This window comes from Macrobrachium nipponense, chromosome 14 (assembly GCF_015104395.2).
Source record: "Macrobrachium nipponense isolate FS-2020 chromosome 14, ASM1510439v2, whole genome shotgun sequence".
Taxonomy (NCBI): domain Eukaryota; kingdom Metazoa; phylum Arthropoda; class Malacostraca; order Decapoda; family Palaemonidae; genus Macrobrachium; species Macrobrachium nipponense.
The window spans coordinates 33,651,523-33,678,280 of NC_087207.1; the positions used below are offsets into that span (position 1 = coordinate 33,651,523).

Consider the following 26,758-nt stretch of genomic DNA (forward strand, 5'->3'; position numbering starts at 1 on the left):
AATCTAACCATTTGTTAATTACGTTTACATGATATCCCTCATACTCAAAAAATACTGAACGAATCAAAGAAATCCTATTCACTCTGCACATTGCATCCAGAAACTTTAACACATTGTCGTGAGTATGAGACCTTCTCGTAAGCTACTTGGCGTCTTGTGGCAACTTTCGTGCAAGACCCGCCATCTGGCGATATCCGGCAACTCGGTTAGGTCATGAGACTGGCAGGTGTGCCCCAGGTAGGACACCTAGCGAAGGAACAGTTGACTAGGGAAGAGAAACTCGCAAAAAAGCCGAGTTGCGAACAACACACGAGATCGACAGTGTGGGATTTCCTACAGTGGCGTCTACAAGTAACCAGGTAGGGTCTGTCAAAACCAAGCAAGTACGCTCATGAATAATATATATATATATATATATATATATATATATATATATATATATATATATATATATATATATATATATATATATATATATATATATATATATTTGTGTGTCTTATACATACATGTTTCATTTTTATTCCTTTTTCATACTGGTTAGCTAAAGTTCATTTTTAATTCATCATACTAGAGTATTCTACAAAGGCAGCTTACCTAGAGTAAGCTGAACTATGTTTTTTCATATTCTGTCTTCATATTTGTGGTTTACATAAATTTTCTGCAGTGATAAATACTTTTGCCTGTTTTCAATGAGATAAATTGATATGCTTTGCTAACATATTTTCCAAATATTTACTCTTCCTTTACATTTATAATGAACATAGTTTTTATTTCAACCTAATGTCATAATTTGCAGTGGACAAACGTTTAGCTCATTCATTAAAATCAAAATAATTTGTTTTGCTCAAAATTCGTTACAAATTTTCGACTGCCTGTCGATATCAAATGATTTTCATCACTTCAAACACTTTTGCCTACAGTGATTAATATCACCGCGACAAATCAATTTTTTTTTTACTAACTCATTTTGTACAAACTAAACTTGAATTAACGTCAGTGATAACTTCCAGTCAATCAGTAATTCACATGACCGGGTAACAAGCAAATAATTATTAAAATGAAAGAAATAACAAAAACTTTTAAAACATTAATATATATATATTTTTTTTTATATATATATACTACATGTGTGTGTGCAATGCAGCCTCTGTAGAATCTAAGTCATTAATTATGCACTTAAGTGTTAGTCTATGAATGCATTTAGGGTAAAGAAGGTCCTGGGCTAGCAACCATATCCCAAATTATATACATATATATATATATATTATATATATATATATATATATATATATATATGTATATATATATATATATATATATATATATATATATGTATGTATGTATGTATTTATATATATTTTGTATCTATATATTTTATATATACACACGTATATATATATTATATATATATATATATTATAATATATTAGATATATATAGCGAATATACAAGACTACAAGATACAAAACATACAAAATACATACAAGAATACTACCTATACATATAGTAATATATATATATATATAATATACTATATATGCATTTGTATATATCTGTATCTGTATATTATATATATATATATATATATATATATATATATATGCATATATATAATATACAGATACAAGATATATACAAATACATACATATATATATATGTTATTTTGATTTTGTATCTTTTATATTAGATATATATATATATATGTGTGTGTGTGTGTGTGTTGTGTTTGTGTGTGTGCCTATTGGATACGTACATGCTTACCGCATACATTCAGTGTGCATGCATCAGTCTGTTCCCGCCTACCTTCCCAAATAAGCCACCACCGAATAAAGTTTTCCCTGGGGAGATCGTGAGGCGATTCGAAGACAGCGCTCATTCTGTTTACCCCCATAATGAGTCAACTTTCACATTCTTACGCCAGAAAAAAAAAAATAATGAAAAGAATTGGTAAGAGTACAAGAACGCCGTTTAAAGACTGAACCCGGCGATATCCAGGAAGCGGAGATTAAAATCGTAAAACTACAGGAAAAGAAATCGGGAGATGAGAGAAATCTAAAGAGGGGAACTCTTTCCCTGCCATTTTTGTTAAGTGTGTCACGAAGAATGAGAGGGTGAAGGAAGCAACTCGATAACTGCAAAGACTGAGAGCGATAATGGCAAAGGAAGAGAGCATTTGCACACTTGACCTTTATTCGGGGCATCTACGAAATTGTTTTGTCCCCATTATTACTTATTTTGAACTTATGACTCACAAGTATAGAAATTATTGTTTGCATGCATGCACATATACGAGTATCAACATACCTGTGAGCATATTATCATGCATATATTACATTCACTTGTTTGGTAATAAGATTGAACAGGTGTGAATGTATAAGTAGGTATATATATATATATATATATATTATAATATTATATTTAATATATATATATTGTTTATATGTGTGTGCATGAATGAATATATATACTTATATATACATATGTATATTTTTAATATTTTTATATGCAATATATATATATAGTATATTTTATATATATATATATCAATATATATATATATATATATATATATATATAATTTTACTTATATACATATATATATGTGCTTTCTATGTAGTATATCATATATACATACATACATATACACATATATACATATATACATATATATATATATATATATATAATATTATATACATACATATATATGTGATTTCTATGTATATATACATATATATATAAATAATATATATATATACTATATATATATATATATATATATATATATATATATTAATATATGGGATATGGGCTATGAACATATAAACATGAATATAGATATGATTGTGAGCATATTACCTGACATAATACATTCATTCAATTGGTAATGTAAATGAACAGGTGTGAGTGTCTTTAACCTGTGAGTTGACGAATGTGTGCAATTACTATGTATGTATGTATATATATATGTGTGTGTGTGTGTGTGTGTGGGCGTGTACTTGTGCCTAAGCTTGCTAGAGCGCTTATACATATACTGAATGAAAAATGAAGGCAAAAGCACTTTTCCTTGCTTTCCATCCTTTATAAACTGCTTGTTAAAAGGCAGTGCACGTTCGCACACTTTCACGAATGCAATCTGAGAATATTGGTAATGAGGAGGTAAAATCACAGCGTCACACTGTGCCATAATGAAGCATTATCATAATGTTCCTTTACTGGCTCTTGTCCTTAGTTTGCATACAATGCTTTCTAGTTCTGTCATTGTGTCTGTGTTACTCTGCTAAAATATTTTGCAAGCATCCTTATTCTAATTCAAGATTATTATTCTCTCTCTCTCTCTCTCTCTCTCTCTCTCTCTCTCTCTCTCTCTCTCTCTCTCTCTCTCTCTCTCTCCAAGTGCTTGTGTTTCCCTGTTACGAAGTTTCTGCAACGCTATACATCATTATGAAAGTATAATTCTTTTCACCGGCCATCCTCTTCCTGCAAACCTGTTTATCCTCCCCGGGTGGGGGCGAGGTAGGTAGGGGATCGGTAGGGTAAGGAGATAGTGGTGCCGGGTTTCAGAGCTCGTACCACGTGCCAACAACCTAGTTCTAATACAATATGCAATCATATGAGCGCACTGAAAATGTTGCGAAATTAATTAGACGTTAATTTCGTAAACACCTCCTTTCTGTCATCCTTCATTTGCTCTTGAATTTTATGTCACAGAAAAGGAATTAGTTACTTATGAAACGTGCTGAATATTGACTGATTGTCTCGGGTTCACTTTCTTTTATCCTGTATTAACAAAGACAATGTCGGAAAAATATGGTCAATTATTCGCATATACAAAAATATATATATAAAATGCTTTAGAGTGAGTCAAACACTGATCTGTCATGAGACAAATTGCTTTACTACGAACTTAAACGACATTTTATGTCCAACGCGATATTCACGAACTGTATGTCAAATTCCACAACTGATCATCAAACAAAGCGTCAAGTTCAACCAAATTTTAATCATTCTGCCAACAAGTTCTGTTTGCCGTATGGTCACGAAGAATCTCCAAGCAATATTTTTATGATAGTATTACATAAGCTTATTTGCAATATACGATTCTGACATTCGTTTAATTCGCAGATAACTGCGAAGCATTTCTAAAGAGTCGTTCACTTATTGCCCTTCTCCCTTACATATTGGAAGAAGAAGATGACTAACGAACCTTCAAGCATGGGATATTGCTGATTATAGTTGGCACGTCACCAGATGTATCTATTTTGCTTGCGTACTAGAATAGCGTGTTTATTATCGGGACACCTCTGAACGATAAGATCAAATTTTCTGGTTTTAAATGTTGGTTGTGTCAAACTTATCAGATTACAAAAAACACACAGAATACGTAAAAAGGTAAAACGCTGCAACCCAGTGTTTTGAAGAGGCAGAGATGAAGCAGAATGGGCGATCGAACAAATTTATTAAAGGCTTTCGAGTTTTCATTTGTTAGTATTCCTAAATCTATCCATAAATCTGTGCGTCCGTCTTGGGTTTGCCAGATTGCCCATCCTGTCTAAAGCTTGCATTTCCCCACCCTCTTTCTCTCTGCCTTTCTCTTTCTCTCTCTATCTCTCTCGTGGTTCAGTTCACTGTGAAAACCTTTTGAGTCTCGAACGGGATGAGGAGATAATATTTGCTTGTTTCAGTACACGTCTATCAATGTAAGCAGGAAAATTAAGTACCTATCTGTTATTTGACCGCTGATGCTCGTAGCTTAATGGAGAGAGAGAGAGAGAGAGAGAGAGAGAGAGAGACGCGAGTGTAAACTGCCCCGTCAGAAAGTATACCAACAAAGCTAAAAAGCCTCCACAAGGTAATCCTCACCCCCATCACTTTGTATACATGAAAAATACGCTTTGACCATTAAAAAAATGTATTACAATTCTACTCTAACCCAATGACTCCTTCACCTACTCTTCCTAAGATAATTTGCTTTCATCCTAAAATCCTCCACACATTCTCAAAAATCTCAAATTGCGTAACGTTTAAAATGACAGCTTGTAATCAGATTAAATCATCCAATTTTATTTTCTTTCTATCATCAAATATTTTAGGAACTAGACAAGAGAGAATTCAGTGATATAAGATTTGAGGTCTTTTAATCCTTAGGTCTCTCTCTCTCTCTCTCTCTCTCTCTCTCTCTCTCAGTTTTATCACAGATTTCGGATGAGCCAGAGAGAGAGACAACTCCAGCTTAACCGGTTTTCACAACCTGACGCTCTCGTGAGAAACAGCATCTTCTTCAAATGGAAAAAAAGAAAGCGGAGTTCACGGTCGTTAGATTTTCTTGAACTGGAAATTTGAAAACTGAAAAATGCAAGAATAAAAATATAAATGAAAATCTGGTGACATTATTACTATTACCGTTTTGTTGTCACAACTTACACTGGAGGAAATTTAATAAAAGCTCGTTCACACATAATTATAAGATTAATTTCACATAAAAGAAAAAACAGACAAATAAGAAGATGGAGTATAATTACGCATAGAGAGAGAGAGAGAGATACGTGAATGTGTCTGTTGAGGCTTTCTGTTACTACAAACAGAAATAATTCCAGTTAAGGAAGAGCAAAACTTTGAACATATCAGGCTTTTCTAAACTCGGAAAACTGCAGCGACAGGCAGATGCTAATTAATGATTCCATCCGTTTATCTGTCTAAATTACAAATAAAAGTACTCTTATCTTCCATTATTCCATAATTTTTAGTTTTACGTAACCTTTTCTCATTTCACGCCGTGTAAACTCGCAAAACGTGTGAATAACTCAAAAAGTACATACATATATTTTTGTTTTGCGCGCAATCTTTGTCTATAACATCGATACACCCACTAACACTAATAATGTGTAGGCAGAATGAAGGATGGAACTGGAATATAAAATGCAGGCCAAAGGCCAATCGTTGGGACCTACGAGGTCATTCAACGCCGAAAAGGATATTGAGAGTAGCGGAGCTTTCAAAGGTGTAAAAGGAGGAAAACCTCAAAGCAGTTGCACTACAAAACATTGGTTAGGAGAGGGTGGAAAGCGAGAGGGAAGAACGATAATAAGAACGGAGGTCAAGTTAAAGGAATGGAAGAGGTTGCAGCTATGGGCCGAAGGGACGCTGCAAAGAACCTTTGGTAATGCCTACAGTATACAGCGTGAGGTGCACTGATGGCACTACCCCTATACAGGGGCAGAATGAAGATGCCCTGGTCCTAGTTTCGGGATAGTAATTAAAGTCACTAAAATGGCGCCGTGCCGTCGCCCGTCCCGAGCTAGTCTCTCTCGCCACAGGTCTCTAGATAACGCCAATAGGGTCGGGACTTGCCACCTCAACTCTCAGTTATATCGCCGTCATTTTTGACGATGTAGTATGCTGCAATGCTAAACCCGTGAAGATGACGATGAAATCAACTGTTGCGTGGGTTAAGAAGATTATAAATAGATATATACTAATTATTATAATATATACACATATATATATGATCATAATCACTTTAGCACGTGATTCATTTATCACACATATCCACAAGTGAAAAATAAGAGGCGGGGTGTAGGTCCTGACCGGTTTTCGACTTTATTTCCAAGCCACTGGCAATAAAGTCGAAACCGGTCAGGACCTACACCCCGCCTCTTATTTTTTACTTGTGGATATGTGTACTCGTATATGTGTGTGTGTCTATATGTATATAGATCTGTGAATGTGTCATGAGCTTGCGTCTCAAAAATGTTTTTCGGAATCTTACAAAATACACTTTTTTCACGGCTTTCAAAAAAGCAAGTACATCCCTTTCGGTTGAGAATTGCGAACAAAATTTTCAGGCTTCAAATGAAAAGGAAAAAGATTCTTCTCATTCTCAAAAGCAAGCTGGAATTATACGCTATTCTTTTTCCCCCTAAAAGTTTAATCTTATGTATTGCCGACATCTGACGTGATGCTGTTCCCAATAGTCGTCAGTGGATATTTCCCCGAAATTCAAATGAGCCAAAAACAACTCTTATCTACTCGCAAATATCACTGTTAAATTCCACAGCGTACAAGAAACTTTACTTATTCAGAATTTTTGGGAGACGAACGCAGAACTTTACTGAGTAAATCTTTGGTTGAATATCGATGTCTTCTTGCCACACGGATGAATATTTTCTTAGAAAATAAAAAACGCCGTAAAGTAGGCTCCCACCACCTGGTGATTTCAGAGGAGAAAAAGACAAAGGGTACTACCACATCCATACTTTAACTGCTGGCGCTAAGAGGAAACCCTTCTTAATTTTAATATATATATATGTAGTATATATATATATATATATATATATATATATATATATATATATATATGTGTGTGTGTGTGTGTGTGTGTGTGTGTGTGTGTGTATAAATCATAATGCATTTACATATACATGTACAATATATATATATATATATATATATATATATATATATATATATATATATATATATATATATATATATATATTATATATGCAGAAGCCAGGTACTATGTCGTACCTCTAAGTAAATGGGATACAATCCACAATGAAGTAAAATCCTCTTGTAGTTTATAATATATATTTCTTGTACAAGAATTATATATTATAAACTACAAGAGGATTTTACTTCATTGTGGATTGTATCCCCACATATATATATACATATATATATATATATATATATATATATATAGAGAGAGAGAGAGAGAGAGAGAGAGAGAGAGAGAGAGAGAGAGAGATCAGTAAAAGTGTGCGGTGAATTGTTACGTTAGCATCTATATAAGTGTATAATCTTATAGTTTCAGGCGTAGCACTGATAGGTGTGACCCTTTTGCTGACATACTTTTGATGCAGAGGATTAAATTGTAACCCTCCTCCCCTATCGTCATCCGAGTTCGTTTTTGCTTCATGAGAAAGAGTACCTATTGAGCATCAATAATTTAGAAGTCATACGACGGATCAAAAAGTGTGCTTGCTAGGGTTCGGGTAAGGCAGGACATACCCAATAGCCCGGCTGAGCAACACCATAGACTTGTAAGAGTAGGAAACGGAAATGAGGCTCAGTGGCATACGGGGAACATACAGCAGTCCGACCTCCTGTTCGGTAATCACCTACCCCATTCGTATTTATGCTATATACCTGCGCCAAAAGGACCCGCCAGCAAACAGACCGATAGTGAGGCAAACAGAAGCATTGGATAAGCTATCAGAAATCATATACCGTTAAGGAATAGCCTTAAGCTAACGAGGCATCAAATCGTAGAAGCAGTGACCGACTTCCTAGTTTGAATACAGATGAGCAAAAGGCTCCCCTATGAGGGCGATGTGACACGAGCGCATTTTCAAGGCATATGTCAGGTATTTATAATATTGTATAATGTAGGCAAAGTTTAGTCATGGATGATCGTTATGGGTTTCTAGCAAAACCGAACGTCAGCGAGTTCAGTTTTGTCATGATGCAAGTAAGATAGCGCAAGGTATGGGGCTAGCAATCTCATCTCAAAAAGCCATATTGAGGACTGGAAAAAAATATCCACTCGAAGCTGGCACCTTTAAGAGGACAGGACGTATATATATATATATATATATATATATATATATATATATATTATATATATATATATATATAATAGTATATATATATATATATATATATATATATATATATATATATATATATAAAATGGGCCAAGAGAAAAAGGTGAAACTACTTGTTGACCAAGCGCTTTGTGGGTTTAATATATCACCTGTGGAGATGTGTCAAACAACAAAAGGGCTTCGTCAACACACTGTTTCACTTTATCCCTCTGGCCTGTTTCCATGAATTTGCTCGTTCAAACGTTCCATTGTCAACGTATGCATATATACATACAAACATAATATTATATATAAAAAAGATTAATATATATATATATATATATATATATATATATTATATATATACATAATAATATATAATAATTATAATATATATATATATATATATATATATATATACATATATATATATACATATATAATATATATATATATATATATATATATATATATTTAGTGTTTGTATGTACCACCTCCCACATACTGACTATCAACTGGGATAATTACTCGATAATCTGCAGGTCAAAGATCACCGCAAAATAAATCTGTTGGAATCCACTTTCATTGAAGCTAAATCAACAAGGAATTTAAATCTCCATCCTGGATTGTCCCTCTATCCTCTCTCCTTGTCTCTTTTGCTCAAAGAACGCGCAGTCCAGATTAACAAACTGTACCCCGCCCCCTTTTCTGTTTTTATATATATAAAAGGTCTGTCAACTTCTATTATATTCAGTGTGAAGTTGAAAATGTAGAATAAACTACGAAAGTACTTATTCCAAGTTCCCAGGTTTTCACTCACCTTTCTACCACGGATTTAAGAATATTCCTAGAGCTACAAATGTCCTTTAATATCTAATTAGCTCTACATCAGAATGAATATATTTTCATGTCGACTAAAAAATTTCCATTCGATTAACATATATGAAAATATATTAAATTCCAAGGTAGAGCGAATTAGATATTAAAGGACATTTGTAGCTCGATGTATGAATCACAATAATGTGACATGACATATATATATATATATATATATATATATATATATATATATATATATATATATATATATATGTGTGTGTGTGTGTGTGTGTGTGTGTGTGTATGTGCGTGTGTACGCGTACCACCTCCCACATACTCACTCGAGACCTGACAGGGTCAGCTGAGCTTCCCTCCCAATTCTTTAACTTTTATGCGAGAGTCGTCCTACTTAAAGACTCCCCTGTATATGTGCTTCCCAACCTCGAGTCTGGTGACCCAATAGGCCCATTAGTATGGGAAGCTGTCCTTCCCGGATATCAGTGCGTAACCGTCAAGTAACTGCGGGCATACCAATGTTGCTCTGGCTGAAGGAGTTAACAGAAATGCCCGTAATGAAGATGACTTGACGAGATACCTTCCCTATGAGCAATTTTTTTTTTCAGTGACAATAAAGGGTCTTAAGATCGTCCAATAGAAAGACTTAAATATACTTCATACATGTAGACTTCAATACATTTATACACGTGAACTTGGCAAGCGGTTTTTCAGCATTATTTTTCATTGTAGAAGAAAAGTAAGAGCATATTTGGAATCTTCGTTAAATGTTCAATGAGAATAATGCAATTTTTCTACAACTATTTGAAAGCTGGTGTCAATATATGCATATCTTTTACACAATAGAAATGTAGATGTACTGAGGTCACTCAATTAATATATAACAGAGTTGTACATGAATATTTCGTTATGCATAACTTGAAAAAATAGACATACACACATACATACGAAAAATTTTATACATTTTAGTAGAAAATATTTACATTACTATTTCTGCTGTCCTAAATTTGTTCACAAATTTATTTAATCCACATTTACTTCAGCTTTTTTATAACGAAATATTCATGTACAACTCTGTTATATATTAATTGAGTGACCTCAGTACATCTACATATTTATTGTGTAAAAGGTCATATTAAGTATCTGCTAAATACCCATAAAGCACGTATAATATATAATAATAATATATATATATTATATATATTATATATATATATATATATATATATATATATAATATATATAATATATATATGTATATTATTATATATATATATATATATATATATATATATATATGCACGTATATCGCTAAATACCCGTACAGCACGTTATATAATATATATATATATATATATATATATATATATATAATATATATATATATATATATATATTGTTTGTGCGTAGTACGTGGCCATATCATTTTCATACGTGCTGTATGGGTATTTAGCGATACTTAATATGTCCTATATTCAATATGTCCTATTTTGCATCCCGGGTCGCTGGATATTTGCATGCACACTTACGCCTGCGTAGTAAATGCGTAAACGCAATCCTCCCCTCATTACCATACAGATCTTGAATTCCAGCTCAGACGCCTGTTTACATGGAATAGTAATGAGTTACGATATCAGTCAGCTGGTCTACAACCAATACAGGTTTCCCTTATATAGAATGTGTGTGTGTATGTGTGTGTGTGTGTGGAGACAGACAGAGATTGAGAGAGAGAGAGAGAGGAGAGAATCTGAAGACCGGGTCACCCAATACGGTCTCCGTAATGGGACCAGAGAAGGATAACGGTCTCCCGTCATACTTTCCGGGGCCACTGTCCGCATTCGAAATTCTATGGGGGATTTATTAGCCTCGGGGTAAGTGACATTGACCATAGGTGTTAGGACGCCAAATTATCGTATCTAATTAATCAAACCCAATTTAGCGTCTGGTTTACACTATAAGACGTTAGAGGAAGACTGTTCCGCTCCACTTTGTTATTGTTATTATCGTCTGCGAGCTTTGAAAGAGATGAAACATAGATTAATTGACCTTAATCGAATCAGTGTATAATGGTGTTGAAATACTACGTTCATCGATGTCCAAAGTGCGCTTTACACTTATAGATATAAAATAAATAGCAAACAAATCAAGTGAAAATTTTTTAATGAAGCATTCCCTTAATCCAAAAGTACTTCATACACATATTCGGTACATTACATTCAGAAATTAGTGAACAAACATTGGCAGAGTTCGCTGAAATTGTGACCGATAAATTAGGATTAAATCATATCTAAAAACTGATAAATGACAAACATGGGAATTCCACAGATATCAAGTTACATATAGATGTATGTGGCGGATTCTGACTTCAGATGAAAATGGAAGTTCCTGGTTGACGTCAATGTAATTAGTAAACGTTGCTTGTGAAATTCTGAAGTTCTTATCAGACTGGCAATACGAATACCCTCAGAATTTTCTTTTTCCATAGGTACTGAATGCTACTGAAAGATTTTTAGTTGTATGCAAAAGAAAACTAATGAGATGGTGTTGTTTGCCCGTCGTGCTTCTGGCAACACAACAACACTGGCCACCACGGCCGGCATTTTACTTTTTTTTTTTTTTATAGTCAAATGCCACTTTTTTACATTACCACTAAAACTCTGCTACGACCAATCAGCACCAAAAGAAAGAAAGCTCCGGACCAAACCAACAATGAAAGCTGGAATGTCTCCACCCATACAGGAACAGGAACAGAATGATGGAATGTCCCCACCCATACGTGCGCAGAAGGGTGGAATGTCAGCACCCATAACAGCTTAGAAATATTGAATCTCCCCACCCATACAGGAACAGAAAGATGGAAATTCCCCATCCTTACCAGAACAGAAAAATGGAGTATCCCTACCCATACCAACACAGAAAGATGGAATGTCCCTAAGGAAACCAGCACAGATTTAAATATGGAATGTCCCTTAGGAACCAACATAGAAAGATGGACTGTCCCTAAGGAAACCAACACAGAAAGGTGGACTGTCCGCAGTAAAACGAGAAGCGAAAGATGGACTGTCACCAGTAAAACAGGACGCGAAAGATAGACTGTCTCCAGCCAAAATGAGCAAAAATGATGGATTGTCCCAAGCCAAGCAAACAGAGAAATGTGACTCTTACCAGTCATATGAGCGCAGAAAAATACTGTCACAAGCCAAATAAGGAGCGAAAGATAGACCGTCCCAAGCCAAACGAGCACAGAAAGACAAACTGGCCCCAGAAAAACAGGATTCACCAGTCATATGAGAAATGAAAGATAAGCTGTTGCCAGTCAAATGAGAAGTGATATACAGGCTGTCACCAGCCAAACTAGAACCAAAACATAAATTGATTCTGTTGGGCAACCCAGAACCTTGCTCATTTGTTAGTAATCCTATAACGTCTGACCATATCAACTAATCAGAGACTTCAACTGTCTTTAAAAAATATCTCTCACAAAATTATAAACCAAAGAGATATGAACCAAATGAATTTTTCTGCCGCAGGCCCCAAGAACATAAGAAACAGCAAGGTGCAAAATCTATTCTAAGGCGCTCTCAGGCAAAACTCAGTTTTAGACATATTTAATTTGATTTATATAGATTTATGGCATTATGCCAAGCACTGGGGCAACTAAGGCCATTCAGCAATGAAACGGAAATTGACAGTAAAGGGTTTGAAAGGTGTTACAGGAGGAAAACCTCGCAGTTGCACTATGAAACAATTGTTAGGAGAGGGTGGACAGCAAGATGGAAGAAAGAGAATATGAACGGAGGTACAGTAAAAGGAATGAAAGCAGTTGCAGCTGGGGGCCGAAGGGACACTGCAAAGAACCTTGAGTAATGCCTACATTGCACCGAATGAGGTGCACTGACAACACTAGCCCCCTACGGAGAGTTTTAGAAAAACTACTAAGACTAAAGGAGTATAAAAACAATTTATTACACGCAAAGGGTTTCAGGTGAGGAACAGCTGTCCTGGTCGACTAGATACTAAATAACATTAATTCAAGGCTAAATTCATGTACTCTTGGCTCCATTCTTCATAAGATGTTCTAAGGAGATTCAAATGAGAAAAGATTATTAACAATTCATGTAAATGATCTTAAAATCTTCTCGGTTAATCCAGAACCTAGATTAATTTAGACCCGCTGTTCCTCATCTGGATATCAACCTTAAATGTCATGACCTTTTATAACCTTGTTTGCTTTTTTTATAATTGAGTTCATCATTGTATATTTGGTTTTAATTTTTTAAGTGTATTCTGATTGAGAATACCTTAGAGTTAAGGAGAAACATGTTACTTTTCGTTGTTTCACTTTCCTCTTGGTCACATGAGCTGCAAATACAAACACACGCACACATTCACACACACATACATATGATATATATATATAGACACATATATACTATATAGATAGATATTTATATATATATATATATATATAGTATATCCTTGAATGCGTGTGTGCACGTATAAGTGCGTGCAGTAAACTGCCACTGCCACACACACATATAAGCCACACTCATATTGTACCGTGTGTATACTTCTAGTATATATATATATATACATATATATATATATATATATAATATATATATATATATATATGCTATATATATATATATATATATATATATATACATATATATATTATATATATATATATTATATATATATATATATATATATATATATGTGTGTGTGTGTGTGTGTGTAAGTGTTTACATAATAAAAATATGGAATGTTAGTCCATATATATAAAAGACCAGATTGCTTGCAGGAATGTGATCAGACTAGAGACGCTAAAGATGACGTATACAATAAGTATGTAGGCTAAGTTGACATGCCGTCACCTGTAGTCATTCAATTGTTTATAAACATTAGTCCAAGCTCCCTGCTTGAGACAACTACCGCCTACGTGATCTGTAGCGTGTCTCATTTTGATTGTGTGTTCGTATGAAACTATGTCATTTGTATGTATGTTCATATGTTCGAACTACTGTCTGTTCCTTCATAACTTGTAACAGAGATGGTAGACAGGCAGAACAGAGTTAGCTATCGTCATTAGAAGACCTGTATCTCTTTACCTAAGCTTTATCATGTAGAGAGAACAGAAGTGGCCATCATCATTGGCAGAAGCGATCAAGCTACCGTTATTAGAAGACTTGTACAATCATACCTGATCTTCATCATGTAAAACTTCAGAAGAATATATCTATTTTTATACTTCGTGTTTTCTACAAGAACCTCCTCACCGAACCATGAGTTAACACATCGTCGTAACTAACCAACAAGATAATACCGACTTCGTAAGTGATCTACAAACCCCCAGACACTCCATTGAAGATGGAAGTGCAATACCAACCGACTTAGCTTAAGATTATCGCAAGTCAAACATTACCTCATAGGGCGCCTTATCATACAAGGCACAAGCCTAATATTGGTGGCAGTGGACCAGAAGAACTCTACAACGTCCTACGAAGAAAAAACAGAATAATAAATCATGAAGTCAACGACGACGAAAGCAGCAGATTCTTCAAGCAACCTAGTATCATCGTTAGTGAGCGACTCAGAAAACAACAAGATTCGTCAAGCAACTTAGTATCATCGTTTAGTGAATAACTTCAAGAAACAAAACCGACGTGTCCTTTTCCTACGGCAACGGAAGCTTCGTCTCTCATTAGAATCATTCAAGAAAACATCGTTAGTGAGCGTTTCCGGCACTGCAAGAAACAAACCGAACGCGTCTGCAGCATCGGATTTTCAAGGGCTCGAATCATCGAAACAACGCGCACGGGGAAAACTCAAGCCAAACCAGGTCATCCGCTAAATAGAGAAGGAGGACCAAGGCCGTGTGTCGTTATCGGAACACCGTGACTTCCCACAAAAGCAAGCTAAGTACAATTTTTTATTCATTTGGAGTAACTTTGAGTGTTTCCTTTGCAGGTCGAATTTCGTTATTCCTGTGGCTGAAGTTACGAGACATTCTTAATCTTACTTTTTTTACAGAAATTATCTACATCATTGAGATTTCGCTACTGCGAGTTTTTTATCTTTGAGTGTCTGTTTCCAGAAGTTCTACTGAAATATCATAATCATATACTATGTTAATTTTATCATTTTGGGTGATTATTAATCCCTTACGTAACAAATCATATTAAACAGTGAATATGCGTTTACGCAGTGGACGTCTGTATTTATACAGATGCATGGATAGGGTCGTTAAGCACCGTAGTGATTAGAAACACACAAAAAACAAGTGGAACACCCGTACAAATCTATATAAATTAGAGGTAACACTATTTCGGGTCATGACAATAAATGCTCCTTTGCAAAGTCCCGATCGCAGTTTTAGCCTTGAGTTTTTGAGTTATATAAAATATCGAACCTCAATGACTCAACTTAACTTTAAAAATATGGCTGGATTGCAAGGAATAACATGTCTGTAAAAAACTTTCATCAGGCTAAATGCGCTGACCAGGATCCCTCACTATTTCAAATTTTAGCAAAGAATGAAGTACAAACAGTTAATATGGAATGCAGTAGTGATAACTTGTCTTATAGTAATCGCTCAGTTCCTAATAGTTCGTCATTCATTGCTTTATACGTAACCAGCAACATAATGCTAAAAACACACAATACGTTGCCGATGGTAATAAAGAGAAGGATCCTAATTATTACAAAAAGAAATAGAAACAGTGGCCCGTTCAGAATCAAACAAGCAAACTCGGTGACTGTGTCACCTAGTCAAGCGGTCAAGGTTAGTTAAATCTGCCGAGTGTTCAAGCATAGCAAATTCCACACAATAAGCGACTCTAGCAGAGTGGGGAAAAGCGATGTTGGTTCATACATGCCAATATCTTTTTGAATTAAAAAGGATTTTTCCTATGAAACACACGACCGTATAAAGTAATCAGAGCAGGTTTTCGTTTAATTTTAATACATTAAGTTATAATAAATACTGTGGATTAAGCCCAACTGTACGTGCCGTAAAAAATTAGAATATCTGGTTTTATTTCTTTAGTACACGTAATATCTTGTATTTACGGACTCACCGTCTGTTGTTCGAACTTCCCTAATGAGAAGTCCGGATAAGCGAGCGTTTACAGATACCTCTATAGTTATAAAAAACATTGATCTGTATCTAGTGTAATTGTAAGATTCATCTAGGGTATACAAAATATTATCTTACATCCTGCAAATAAGGCGTGTTTATCAAAGGAAAATCCTATAAACCTTCAAAACATATTAAAATCCGTTTGAACAAAAATGAGACAGTTAAACAAATAATAACTTATATAAAGGAACTATACATTTGTCTCATAAATCGTAACATTGTTCAAATGACCCAACAGAATTCTCCCACAACCACAGTCGTAGTTTGCACGCAAAATCTCGAGAAGCATGCACCCTCGAATGTCTTAGTGCGTGTAAAAAGACTTTGCTGGGAAATGAAATTTTAATCCTTCCCGACACTCTGAAATATAACGATTTCCGCGAACAAAGCCCTAGACACAGTTGACTCGCAGCAACATGTTAATCTAGTAATCCACAAAACCTATACATATAAATATCGCACTTATTTTCTTTATTGTTGCTTAATTTTAATCCGCCACCCAAATCAGTCGTGGATGAATCTCTCTGTTAATCTATCTAAAGTAATATCCGTAAAGTCATTCAAGCAGAGGTGATTCAGCAGAAATTTTTTTTAGTTTTTACCTGAATACCAGGAAGTTTCTCCACTAGCGAGTGATCTCTGGGAAAAACGGATGTAATTTAACACAAAACACGGTCTAAGGACAAACATAAAGCTATTTACGTACCTTCGTATAGATTCTCAATGAAATTTCAAAATAGAGATAAATGACGAAGTTGAAAAATGTTAGTAATAGGAGTCATTAGGAAATCAAATAAGCCCATATAATTTTTCCCTCAAATGTCATGCCATAAAAGATCGGACTTGGCGTATCTGCGTAGATTCTGTCGCTTAAACAAGGAAACGACTCCCGATAGTTTCCAGTGCGATGTACCGACGACATCTTATCTCTGTTAGGTTAGAATAAATTTTTTCACCAACTTGGACTTACTTAAAAGCTTTTACCAGATACCATTACCTAAGTGATTGTACCTCATACACCGTTTTCAGCACACTCAGGGGACATTATCAATTTTTACGTATGCCGGCTTACGTTGCGCCCCAATTACAATATAGTGTTTGGAGACTACCTTTTAGGGGATACCCTACATGCTTATATGGTTGGTCTTATAATCTTTTCTAAATACCTTAGAAGTACATTCACATCAAGTAGAGCTAGTGCTACAGAGACAAAGACAAATAATCTCAGAGTAAAATATCTAAATGTGAGTTTTAAAAAACCGAACATGTTTATCTAGGTTTTATGTGTCTGGTCAAGGTCTTAAAGTAGTCCATGGTAAGGTGTCGGCTATTCATAACTTTCCGGTACCTATTAACGTAAAAGGGGGATACAGCACTTTGGCGCTGTAGTGGGTATTACAATCGTATGTAAATATGTAACTCTTTCAATCATGACAGCTCCTTTAACAGATCTTACGAAGAAGAGCGTAGATTATTATGGTCTGAAAAAAGCATCAACAGGCGTTCGATATCTTAAAAGCGGAATAATGCAGCTCACCTAACTTAAAAATCCCTGATTTAAATAAGGAAATTTTTTTTTATTGCAACAGACGCCTCAGACCAAGGGGTAAGAGGGTACTACTTCAGTAATATGATAAACAGTTCTTTCCCATAGCTTTTTATTCACGTAAACTAAAGCCCTCTGAAAGTAAATATGCAGTAATAGGCAAGGAAGGGCTAGGTATATTTAACTCACTAGTACATCTTAAGTTCATAATCTATGGCTATCCTGATAAAGTCCTTATTGAACATGAGTCCTTTACCGAGTTTTTCAAAGGCTTTAATCACAGTCCAAAAGGAACTCGGTGACAAATGATCATTCAGGTCTTTGGAGCCAAGATAAGATATCTACCTGGGAAAGCAATTATCATAGCTGACGCATTATCCCGCAATCCCGCACCATACTGCAAAGAACCATTAATTAGACTAAAAGATATAGAAACATCCGTGCCTATTGTTAAAACCGTATCTAAACAAGAAAATTCCTTAACCCAAGAGATCGCGAGCATTGAATATCTGGGTCGGAGCGCAGAACTGTTACAAACTGAACAAAGCAAGTGTCAACAGCGATAAGCAAAAAAATAAACACCAAACAATAAACACTTCGAAACGGAAACAGGGTCAGCGGCTAAGCAAAAACAATAAACCCTTCGAGCAGAAACCCTAAAGCAAAAGTATATTTAAAGTATGTGTATCAGAATAATGTAATCAAATGCAATATTATATGTAGGTCCGTGACGAGGAAAACCCGAAGAACACAGCAGATGACTAACGACCAGGTAGTAGTAATAATCTCTTTCATACCAATCGTCATAAACTGGTTGCATTCCGTCATCCAGGTTCCCTACTATGTCACAGAAAGCCAAATCACTATTTTACTGGCCTACAATGCTTACAGATTTAAAAAGCACATAACTAATTGTAACACGTGTCATGAAAACAAGGGATACACTAAGACACCTGTCAGTTTAAGGGCCTATCCTGTGCCAAATCAATCCTTGAAAGAATATACGTAGAATTATTAACAGAATTACGAGTCTGACAGAGGGAATACACACTTCTTAGTGTTAATAGTCCTTGACACGTTATATAGAAATTAATAGCACCTTACAAAAACAAAACACCGCCCAATTGAGTGCGTTAGGAATATTTATGAGTGCTAAATCAGTAAATATGGAATTCAACACATAATAATCTGTGACTCGGGTGGTGTAAATCAATAATAATCTCCTTAACACGTTGTGTGAATTCCTTTCCATTAAGAAAACCAATAATATATTTTATCACCCAGAGTCAATCGGTTTTGGTAGAATAACGGATAATTAAATAGGAAGTGTCAATGTCTTACGAGTTACAACTCGTGATATTGGATCCGAACTGGATTATAGCGGTTCTCGCGGTTTTAAATACCTTTATCATTTATATCTTGTATCTATAGAATTGATGCCGCAAGTAGCCTTATACGGTACGCCGCTAGAACACTTTTCCACATATTCAAGCCAACCATTAATTTATCAAATATATATAAAAAAATATATAAATAAATAAATATAAAAAAAATAAAATAAATATGGATACAAGTGGAGTCAATATAATACACTCCGTAAGAAGTCGGAAGGGTTACAAATTATAATAAAAAAAGGAATCACGATAAAATCAATAAGCAAAACGTAACCATAGATTAATTAAATATCCAAATATATATGCGTAAAGATTTGAACTCTAACTTAACGCTTTAGTAATGACAAATAAGCTAAAAGTTCAAACACATATCCAAAACCTACTGACATATTGTCCTGTCCCGGTGATTTATATTCGTAGTCAATGAAAAAAAAAAAATAATAATAATAAATAAATAAATAAATAAAATCAAATAAAAGAGATTTTAAAGTCAGGAAGTCTAGAAGTGAAAATGTTATCTATGAAATAATCCTATATGAATCTTATACAGGGCTAATAATATATATAGAAGAATTTGTCTTGGAAAACCTTTTTCATTAGTTTCAATAAGGAATATTTAATTAACCATAATCATGCAGTTTTCCAACATGAAACTAATATATTGTTCAATTTTGGTTACTGTTTTTTTTTTCAGACATTCTTCTCATGTGGGTCGAGTATTAAAAAACAAAAAATTTATCCTAAAGTCGTATTTATTACAGCAAGTAACGTAACTCTTAGCTGGCTGAGAGCAATCTCCTGCCAAGTGACGACGTCATCATTGCCGTATCAGCATTTGTTCCTTTTAACCTCAATAATCTGCTTACACAGGCTTCATCTGTGTGTCGTCTCTGCTTGCATAGCAGATTGACTGGAGAAAGGAATGCTTAGCCCGAACTTCTCATGGGCAAGGCAGACGTTAGGTACAAGTGTCTATCGGTATGCGCAATGCAACTTGCAATCATTTTAAAATTAATAAACAAGATAAGGAAATAGAATTTCTATAACATCAAAATGAATTAATTTTTTCTGAACCTCATAGACATTTAGAAGTATCAAGATATGAATATGAAATATTTACTTGCAACATTAGCCTATTACAATTCAAGTAAAACATTCATGGGAAAATGTCACATTTTCTTGAAAAAACCCAAAGTTTATTTAGAAATTAGTTACATAGTGGGTTTTTTTCGTTGCATCTCCTACCTATTAATAAAGTTTTTAAAAAAATTAACCTCAGAGGATGCGCGCGAGAAAATTGAATATGAAACTTTTGTTAGGGCACATAGAATCATGATTAATATTCTCTTTGACTCTTATGTTGCCTGGCAATCTTACAAATAGCTCGTTTTCCACCACTTATTTGTCTAGTAACTTACTACCAGTAATATCGAATTTTCTTTGAGATTCGTAATGATATCTATTTATTTTTTATAATTATGGATATTTTTACAAGTCATCATAGACCTGGATAGGTTAACTCATTGTTAATGCCATGGATAAAAAAGTTTGTACAGCTGACTCTTTTGAATTCCAATATATCAGCGAATTCATGTGGGTTAAGTCTGGTCTAAATGGCTCTCTCCCCTCCCCTGTATTTGGATGTCGTCTGAATTTACTTTGCCCTTGTGACAAGTATAATTTCACTTGCAGGCTGATTAATGGAACCTGGTTACAGTATCCTGCAGTACGAGAATTTCACATCGCAACTTCAAAAAATCGTTCGTCGCTGCGGACGGCGGCAGTCGAGTAACAACCGCCTACAATGTGAAAGGAATAAGCACCATCATGGACTTCTTCGACCGACACCGTATCTCGTCGTTAATCTCGTTTTAATGCGGAACGCTCCAGCGACTGTCGGAAATCGACTACGAAAGGGACATACTTCCGACAATTACGACCCGAAGGATATTCAACTCTACTTTGCTGGCGAAGGACTCGTGCTGGGGATGTTTTTTTTATTCATCGCGAACGTAATCGTGTAGCTTAGGATGCAGAGAATAAGTATGAGCGCAAAAATAGAACGTTGGACCCGCCCAGGCAAATTTTCCCCTTGTTTTAACCCTGTGAAATAGGCCGTTTCATTGGGCTATAGGTGGTTGTCTGGAACTGTGTAATGGACGAAAAGTTGTTCGAACGCTAGTTAAAAGTGAAGTAGTATAACCTCGGTCATGTATCCTATATATATAAAGTATCATGTATCCTATATATAATTGATCATAAATAACAGAATCTAAATATATCTTTGCGTGTACGCAATAGGAATCTCTTATATAAATGATCATAAATAACAGAATCTAAATATATCTTTGCGTGTACGCAATGGTAATCTATTTAAAGTGCACATATATCAATCATAATTATATGAATCCATATACATATGTATAAACAAATAAATCAGCTAGCTATAATTCAATCAGTACCTTTTACCTTAACAATATCCGCAGATATATAACAGTTAGCATAAAAAGCAACGAATCAATCAGCATAAACATTAATAATTTATCAATTCATATATGAAATTTTTATCAGTTAAAATATGATTTTTATCATGTTAATCTTATTCTATGCAATTTGTCAGAGTACATTAGTATTTTCTGTAGCATATGTATCTTAATGAGATGAAGTGAAAAACTGTATCATTATATATCACGTGATCACTATTATTTACCAATATCATTGTTTTATATTTTATTACTTGAATCAATTCATGTACACAATGAATTTTTATTCACTTATATATATATTCACATAGTGTCTGTATCACACTCCTATAAGTCAAATGCAAGTCAAGTTTGAGTAATATTCAGTAGTTGGTTTTGGTAGCTGACCGAGCTAATGTAAGTGTTTACATAATAAAAATATGGAATGTTAGTCCATATATATAAAAGACCAGATTGCTTGCAGGAATGTGATCAGACTAGAGACGCTAAAGATGACGTATACAATAAGTATGTAGGCTAAGTTGACATGCCGTCACCTGTAGTCATTCAATTGTTTATAAACATTAGTCCAAGCTCCCTGCTTGAGACAACTACCGCCTACGTGATCTGTAGCGTGTCTCATTTTGATTGTGTGTTCGTATGAAACTATGTCATTTGTATGTATGTTCATATGTTCGAACTACTGTCTGTTCCTTCATAACTTGTAACAGAGATGGTAGACAGGCAGAACAGAGTTAGCTATCGTCATTAGAAGACCTGTATCTCTTTACCTAAGCTTTATCATGTAGAGAGAACAGAAGTGGCCATCATCATTGGCAGAAGCGATCAAGCTATCGTTATTAGAAGACTTGTACAATCATACCTGATCTTCATCATGTAAAACTTCAGAAGAATATATCTATTTTTATACTTCGTGTTTTCTACAAGAACCTCCTCACCGAACCATGAGTTTAACACATCGTCGTAATAACCAACAAGATAATACCGACTTCGTAAGTGATCTACAAACCCCCAGACACTCCATTGAAGATGGAAGTGCAATACCAACCGACTTAGCTTAAGATTATCGCAAGTCAAACATTACCTCATAGGGCGCCTTATCATACAAGGCACAAGCCCTAATATATATATATATATATATATATATATATATATATATATATATATATATATATATATATATATATATATATATATAAATTAGTGTGCGAATATGATGGTCCCCTTAACGTATAGGTATCCGTATTCATCCACTGATCCCTGAAAAACATTGATAAATCACATTGCCTAACAAGGGAATAAAGCATCCGCACTAAGATCAACAAAGCACCACTCGCTGTGTCTACATCAATCTCTCTGCCTTCACAGGATGCGCGTCTTCCCGATACTGGAGCAATCCTTTGCCTCTCTGCTTCGGCCATGGCTTCAGAGTACTCCAGCAGCGCCGCCACGACGAATCAAAAGCAGAAGAAGGAGAAGCAGAAAGACAAGACTTTCCCCGACTATTTCAGGCCTGATGTTACCTACTGGCAACAGAACCCCGATGGTAAACAATGCGACAAGATAATATATATACGTATACACACACACACACACACGCACATATATATATATATGTGTGTGTGGTGTGTGTGTATGTGTATTTAAAGACCGCTTTATCATCATACAAGGACAGAAATCCAGTAACAGACTTGCTTTTAAACCGCAGGCTGGAAATTCTTCTCTCTCTCTCTCTCTCTCTCTCTCTCTCTCTCTCTCTCTCTCTCTCTCTATATATATATATATATATATATATCATATATATATATATATATCATATATATTAATATATTTCATATGTATATATATATATATATATATTATATATATATAATATATATATATATATATATATATATATATATAGATATATATATATATATTATTATCATATATATAATATCCTATTATTTTTCATATATTTCTATGTTTTATATATATATATATTATATATATATATATAGTTCATATATATAATTTTAATATATATTATATATATTCTATATATGAAATATAATATAGTTTTTTATATATTTATATATAAAACCATATATATATATATATATGTACAGAGACAGAGAGAGACAGAGAGAGACAGAGCGAGAGAGAGAGAGAGAGAGAGAGAGAGAGATTATAACCAGCTTGAGGTCTTAAAGTAAGTCTGTTACTGAATTTTTATCCTTGAATGATGATCAAGCAACCTTTTACAAATAGTCTAACTTAATATTAGTTTTTGTAAAAGCCTTGGGAGAGTAGAGATTTCTTCAAACAGATTTTTCCATTTCCGATCTCAAAGTCTTCACTGAAAAGCGTAGCTAAATATAGCATGAAACTCAAAAATTAGCTATAATTGCTAAATATAGCAAGAACACGAAAAGTTAGGTATAGTTTTGATAAGTCTTTGGCAATCGATATATCATGACAGCCACTTAGCTATTTACAACTTTCATTAATCACACAACTTCTTTCTCGACAGCTGTGTTGAACATAATTGGCTTCAAAAATTTAGCCTACATCCCGAAAGGTAAGTACATTTAACAGTTTTACTTTTTCTGGACATTCCAATAATATGAGTAGAAAAGCGCTTGAATATGGTGCGAATATTAAGTCTTTATTTCCCGCGACGAAATCATTTACAAGGCTACACTGCGCCAAGAGAGAGAAACAGACATACGTTCTGAAGACGCACCATGCTGGTTATGGAAACTCATTAAAAGCATAGAGGGAGAATGTCCGTATGTGATAGAGAGAGAGAAAGAGAGGTTATGTGTATTTCAGTCAATTTTTATGTCTTTTGGATACTAACATACATTCATCTTCACTCGAGTTATTAATTGCACTTCCGATTTGTACTACTGAACCGTGAATGAGAGAGAGAGAGAGAGAGAGAGAGAGAGAGAGAGAGGAGAGAGACCGGAGGAGGGTCTGCCTATAAATTCCTTATTATAATACAAGCTGTTTCTTAACAACTGTGCATAATCATTTGATTCGAGAGACGATCCTCCAATCACAGACATGCCATAATCCCCAGAGCACGACTACTCGGTCACCAGATACTGCGGGGAGAGCAGCCAATATTACCAGACCCACTGGCACAACAGCGGCTACCCGATGACTGCCATGTTGCCCAGTGTGTGCACCCTTCACCTAGCGCCTCCAGAGGGGACATGCGCTTACAGGTATTTCGAAATGTCTTGTTCAGTAGAAAGATAATGACCCTATCCATCTCATGTCCATATGAAGCGTGTGGAAAAGATATTAAAGTAAAAGAATGGAAGTCAGAGAATCAATTTATAAGGGCTGGTAGTATGACTGGAACTTGACAGCCATCTTTAACCCTACTGATCAACTTATTGATTTTTGTGCGCTGAATTCGACAAAAATAAAAGTGCATCTTTCTTTTTATCATGTCTTCCTCTCAGACGATCGTCAAATTTTGTCACTTTCTTTGATCAGCGTTTCATCACAAACAAACTATGTTTGCAGGATTCTGTTCGAGGACCTCGACTTCACGCCCAACTTCCAGATGGAAGACTACGTGTGCCCGTTTGGCGCCCCGGCCTTCAAGATGGCTCATTCCCAGGGCGTCTCGTCATCGTTTTGCACACCCCTTACCCATTATGAAGGTTAGCTAGGATCTCTTTCTTACCATAATCAAATCAATTTTTCACAATTTTTAACTAACTTACTCCACCACAACTAATCCTGGATGTGTATCCAAGTTCGTCACTAAATCTTCAAGCTGTCCAATTTGAAACTTTTCACCAGACCCGGTGACTTACATTTGTTCTCACCAACTATATAATAACGCAAACATCAACACCCACGATATGTCTCTTTATAGCTGACAACTTCATACCTTCACCTCCTTTACTTTCTTCGAATTTTCTCGTTATCCTGTCCATCAAATTATTAAAAACCCAGGTAGTCATAACGCAGATTCAGCTTCTGCCGGTACCCAGAAACCCCTTTCGCCTGTTTAAAGACGTCAGACATCATTCTGGAGGTGGGGTGTGCCTGGGGCGTGTCCAAGACCTAGATTACCACCAAACGAATCGTCCTCCTGTCATCATATTTGCACACAATTTTAACTTTCCTTTTGTATTTGTCTCAGTATTATATGGGGTCTTCAGTCACAGCAAAAAAAAAAAAAAAAATAATAAACTTTATGGGAAGTATATATCATGCCCGGATAATATTAGGTAGGAGGATTTTGATCAAACGTGTTTCAGAGGATACGAACATGAAATATCTGAACTATTTTAACCTTACAAACGACACGAGACAAACTAAAAAGCACCAAAAAGGATCTCTAGATATGCCTGTTGTATCAACAACAGGATGTTAACCCACTCATCATAATCGTCATTCTCACTATTATTGTCCAAGCAGCTGAAGAAAAGTGACAGTTAGATGATATTGCAGACTAGTGTATAAGTACATTAACACCAAGATAAGACTTCCCATTTCCATCCCCTTTCCTAAATTTACAATAAATATCTAAGGACTTGTTATATTTATAGCAATATATGGGGAAATATGTTGATTCACAGGCAATATATGTCATTTCAAATTTCATTTCCAACAGCCATCATAGAAGTGGACGAGGCATACAGCGGCCATTACGTTCTGATGCTGACGGACGTGACCACTCCTTTCAAGTTTGAAATTAAAGCCACAGCGGTTCCATGCACTGCCATCAACCATCATAAATGTAAGTCTGGAA

General features: G+C 34.9%; 1 protein-coding gene across 1 annotated transcript in view; it reads left to right on the top strand.

The window, feature by feature from the left end:
* The first annotated feature begins 234 nt into the window (after positions 1–234).
* LOC135226446 (uncharacterized) overlaps positions 235–26,758 on the top strand; it is a 35,705-nt gene continuing 9,181 nt past the window's right edge. Inside the window, exons 1-6 of the mRNA XM_064266015.1 lie at positions 235–359; positions 23,362–23,539; positions 24,509–24,556; positions 25,064–25,211; positions 25,519–25,658; positions 26,621–26,746. Coding sequence (XP_064122085.1) covers positions 23,413–23,539; positions 24,509–24,556; positions 25,064–25,211; positions 25,519–25,658; positions 26,621–26,746 — 589 coding nt within the window. The 5' untranslated portion in view covers positions 235–359; positions 23,362–23,412. The remainder of the gene's footprint in view (positions 360–23,361; positions 23,540–24,508; positions 24,557–25,063; positions 25,212–25,518; positions 25,659–26,620; positions 26,747–26,758) is intronic.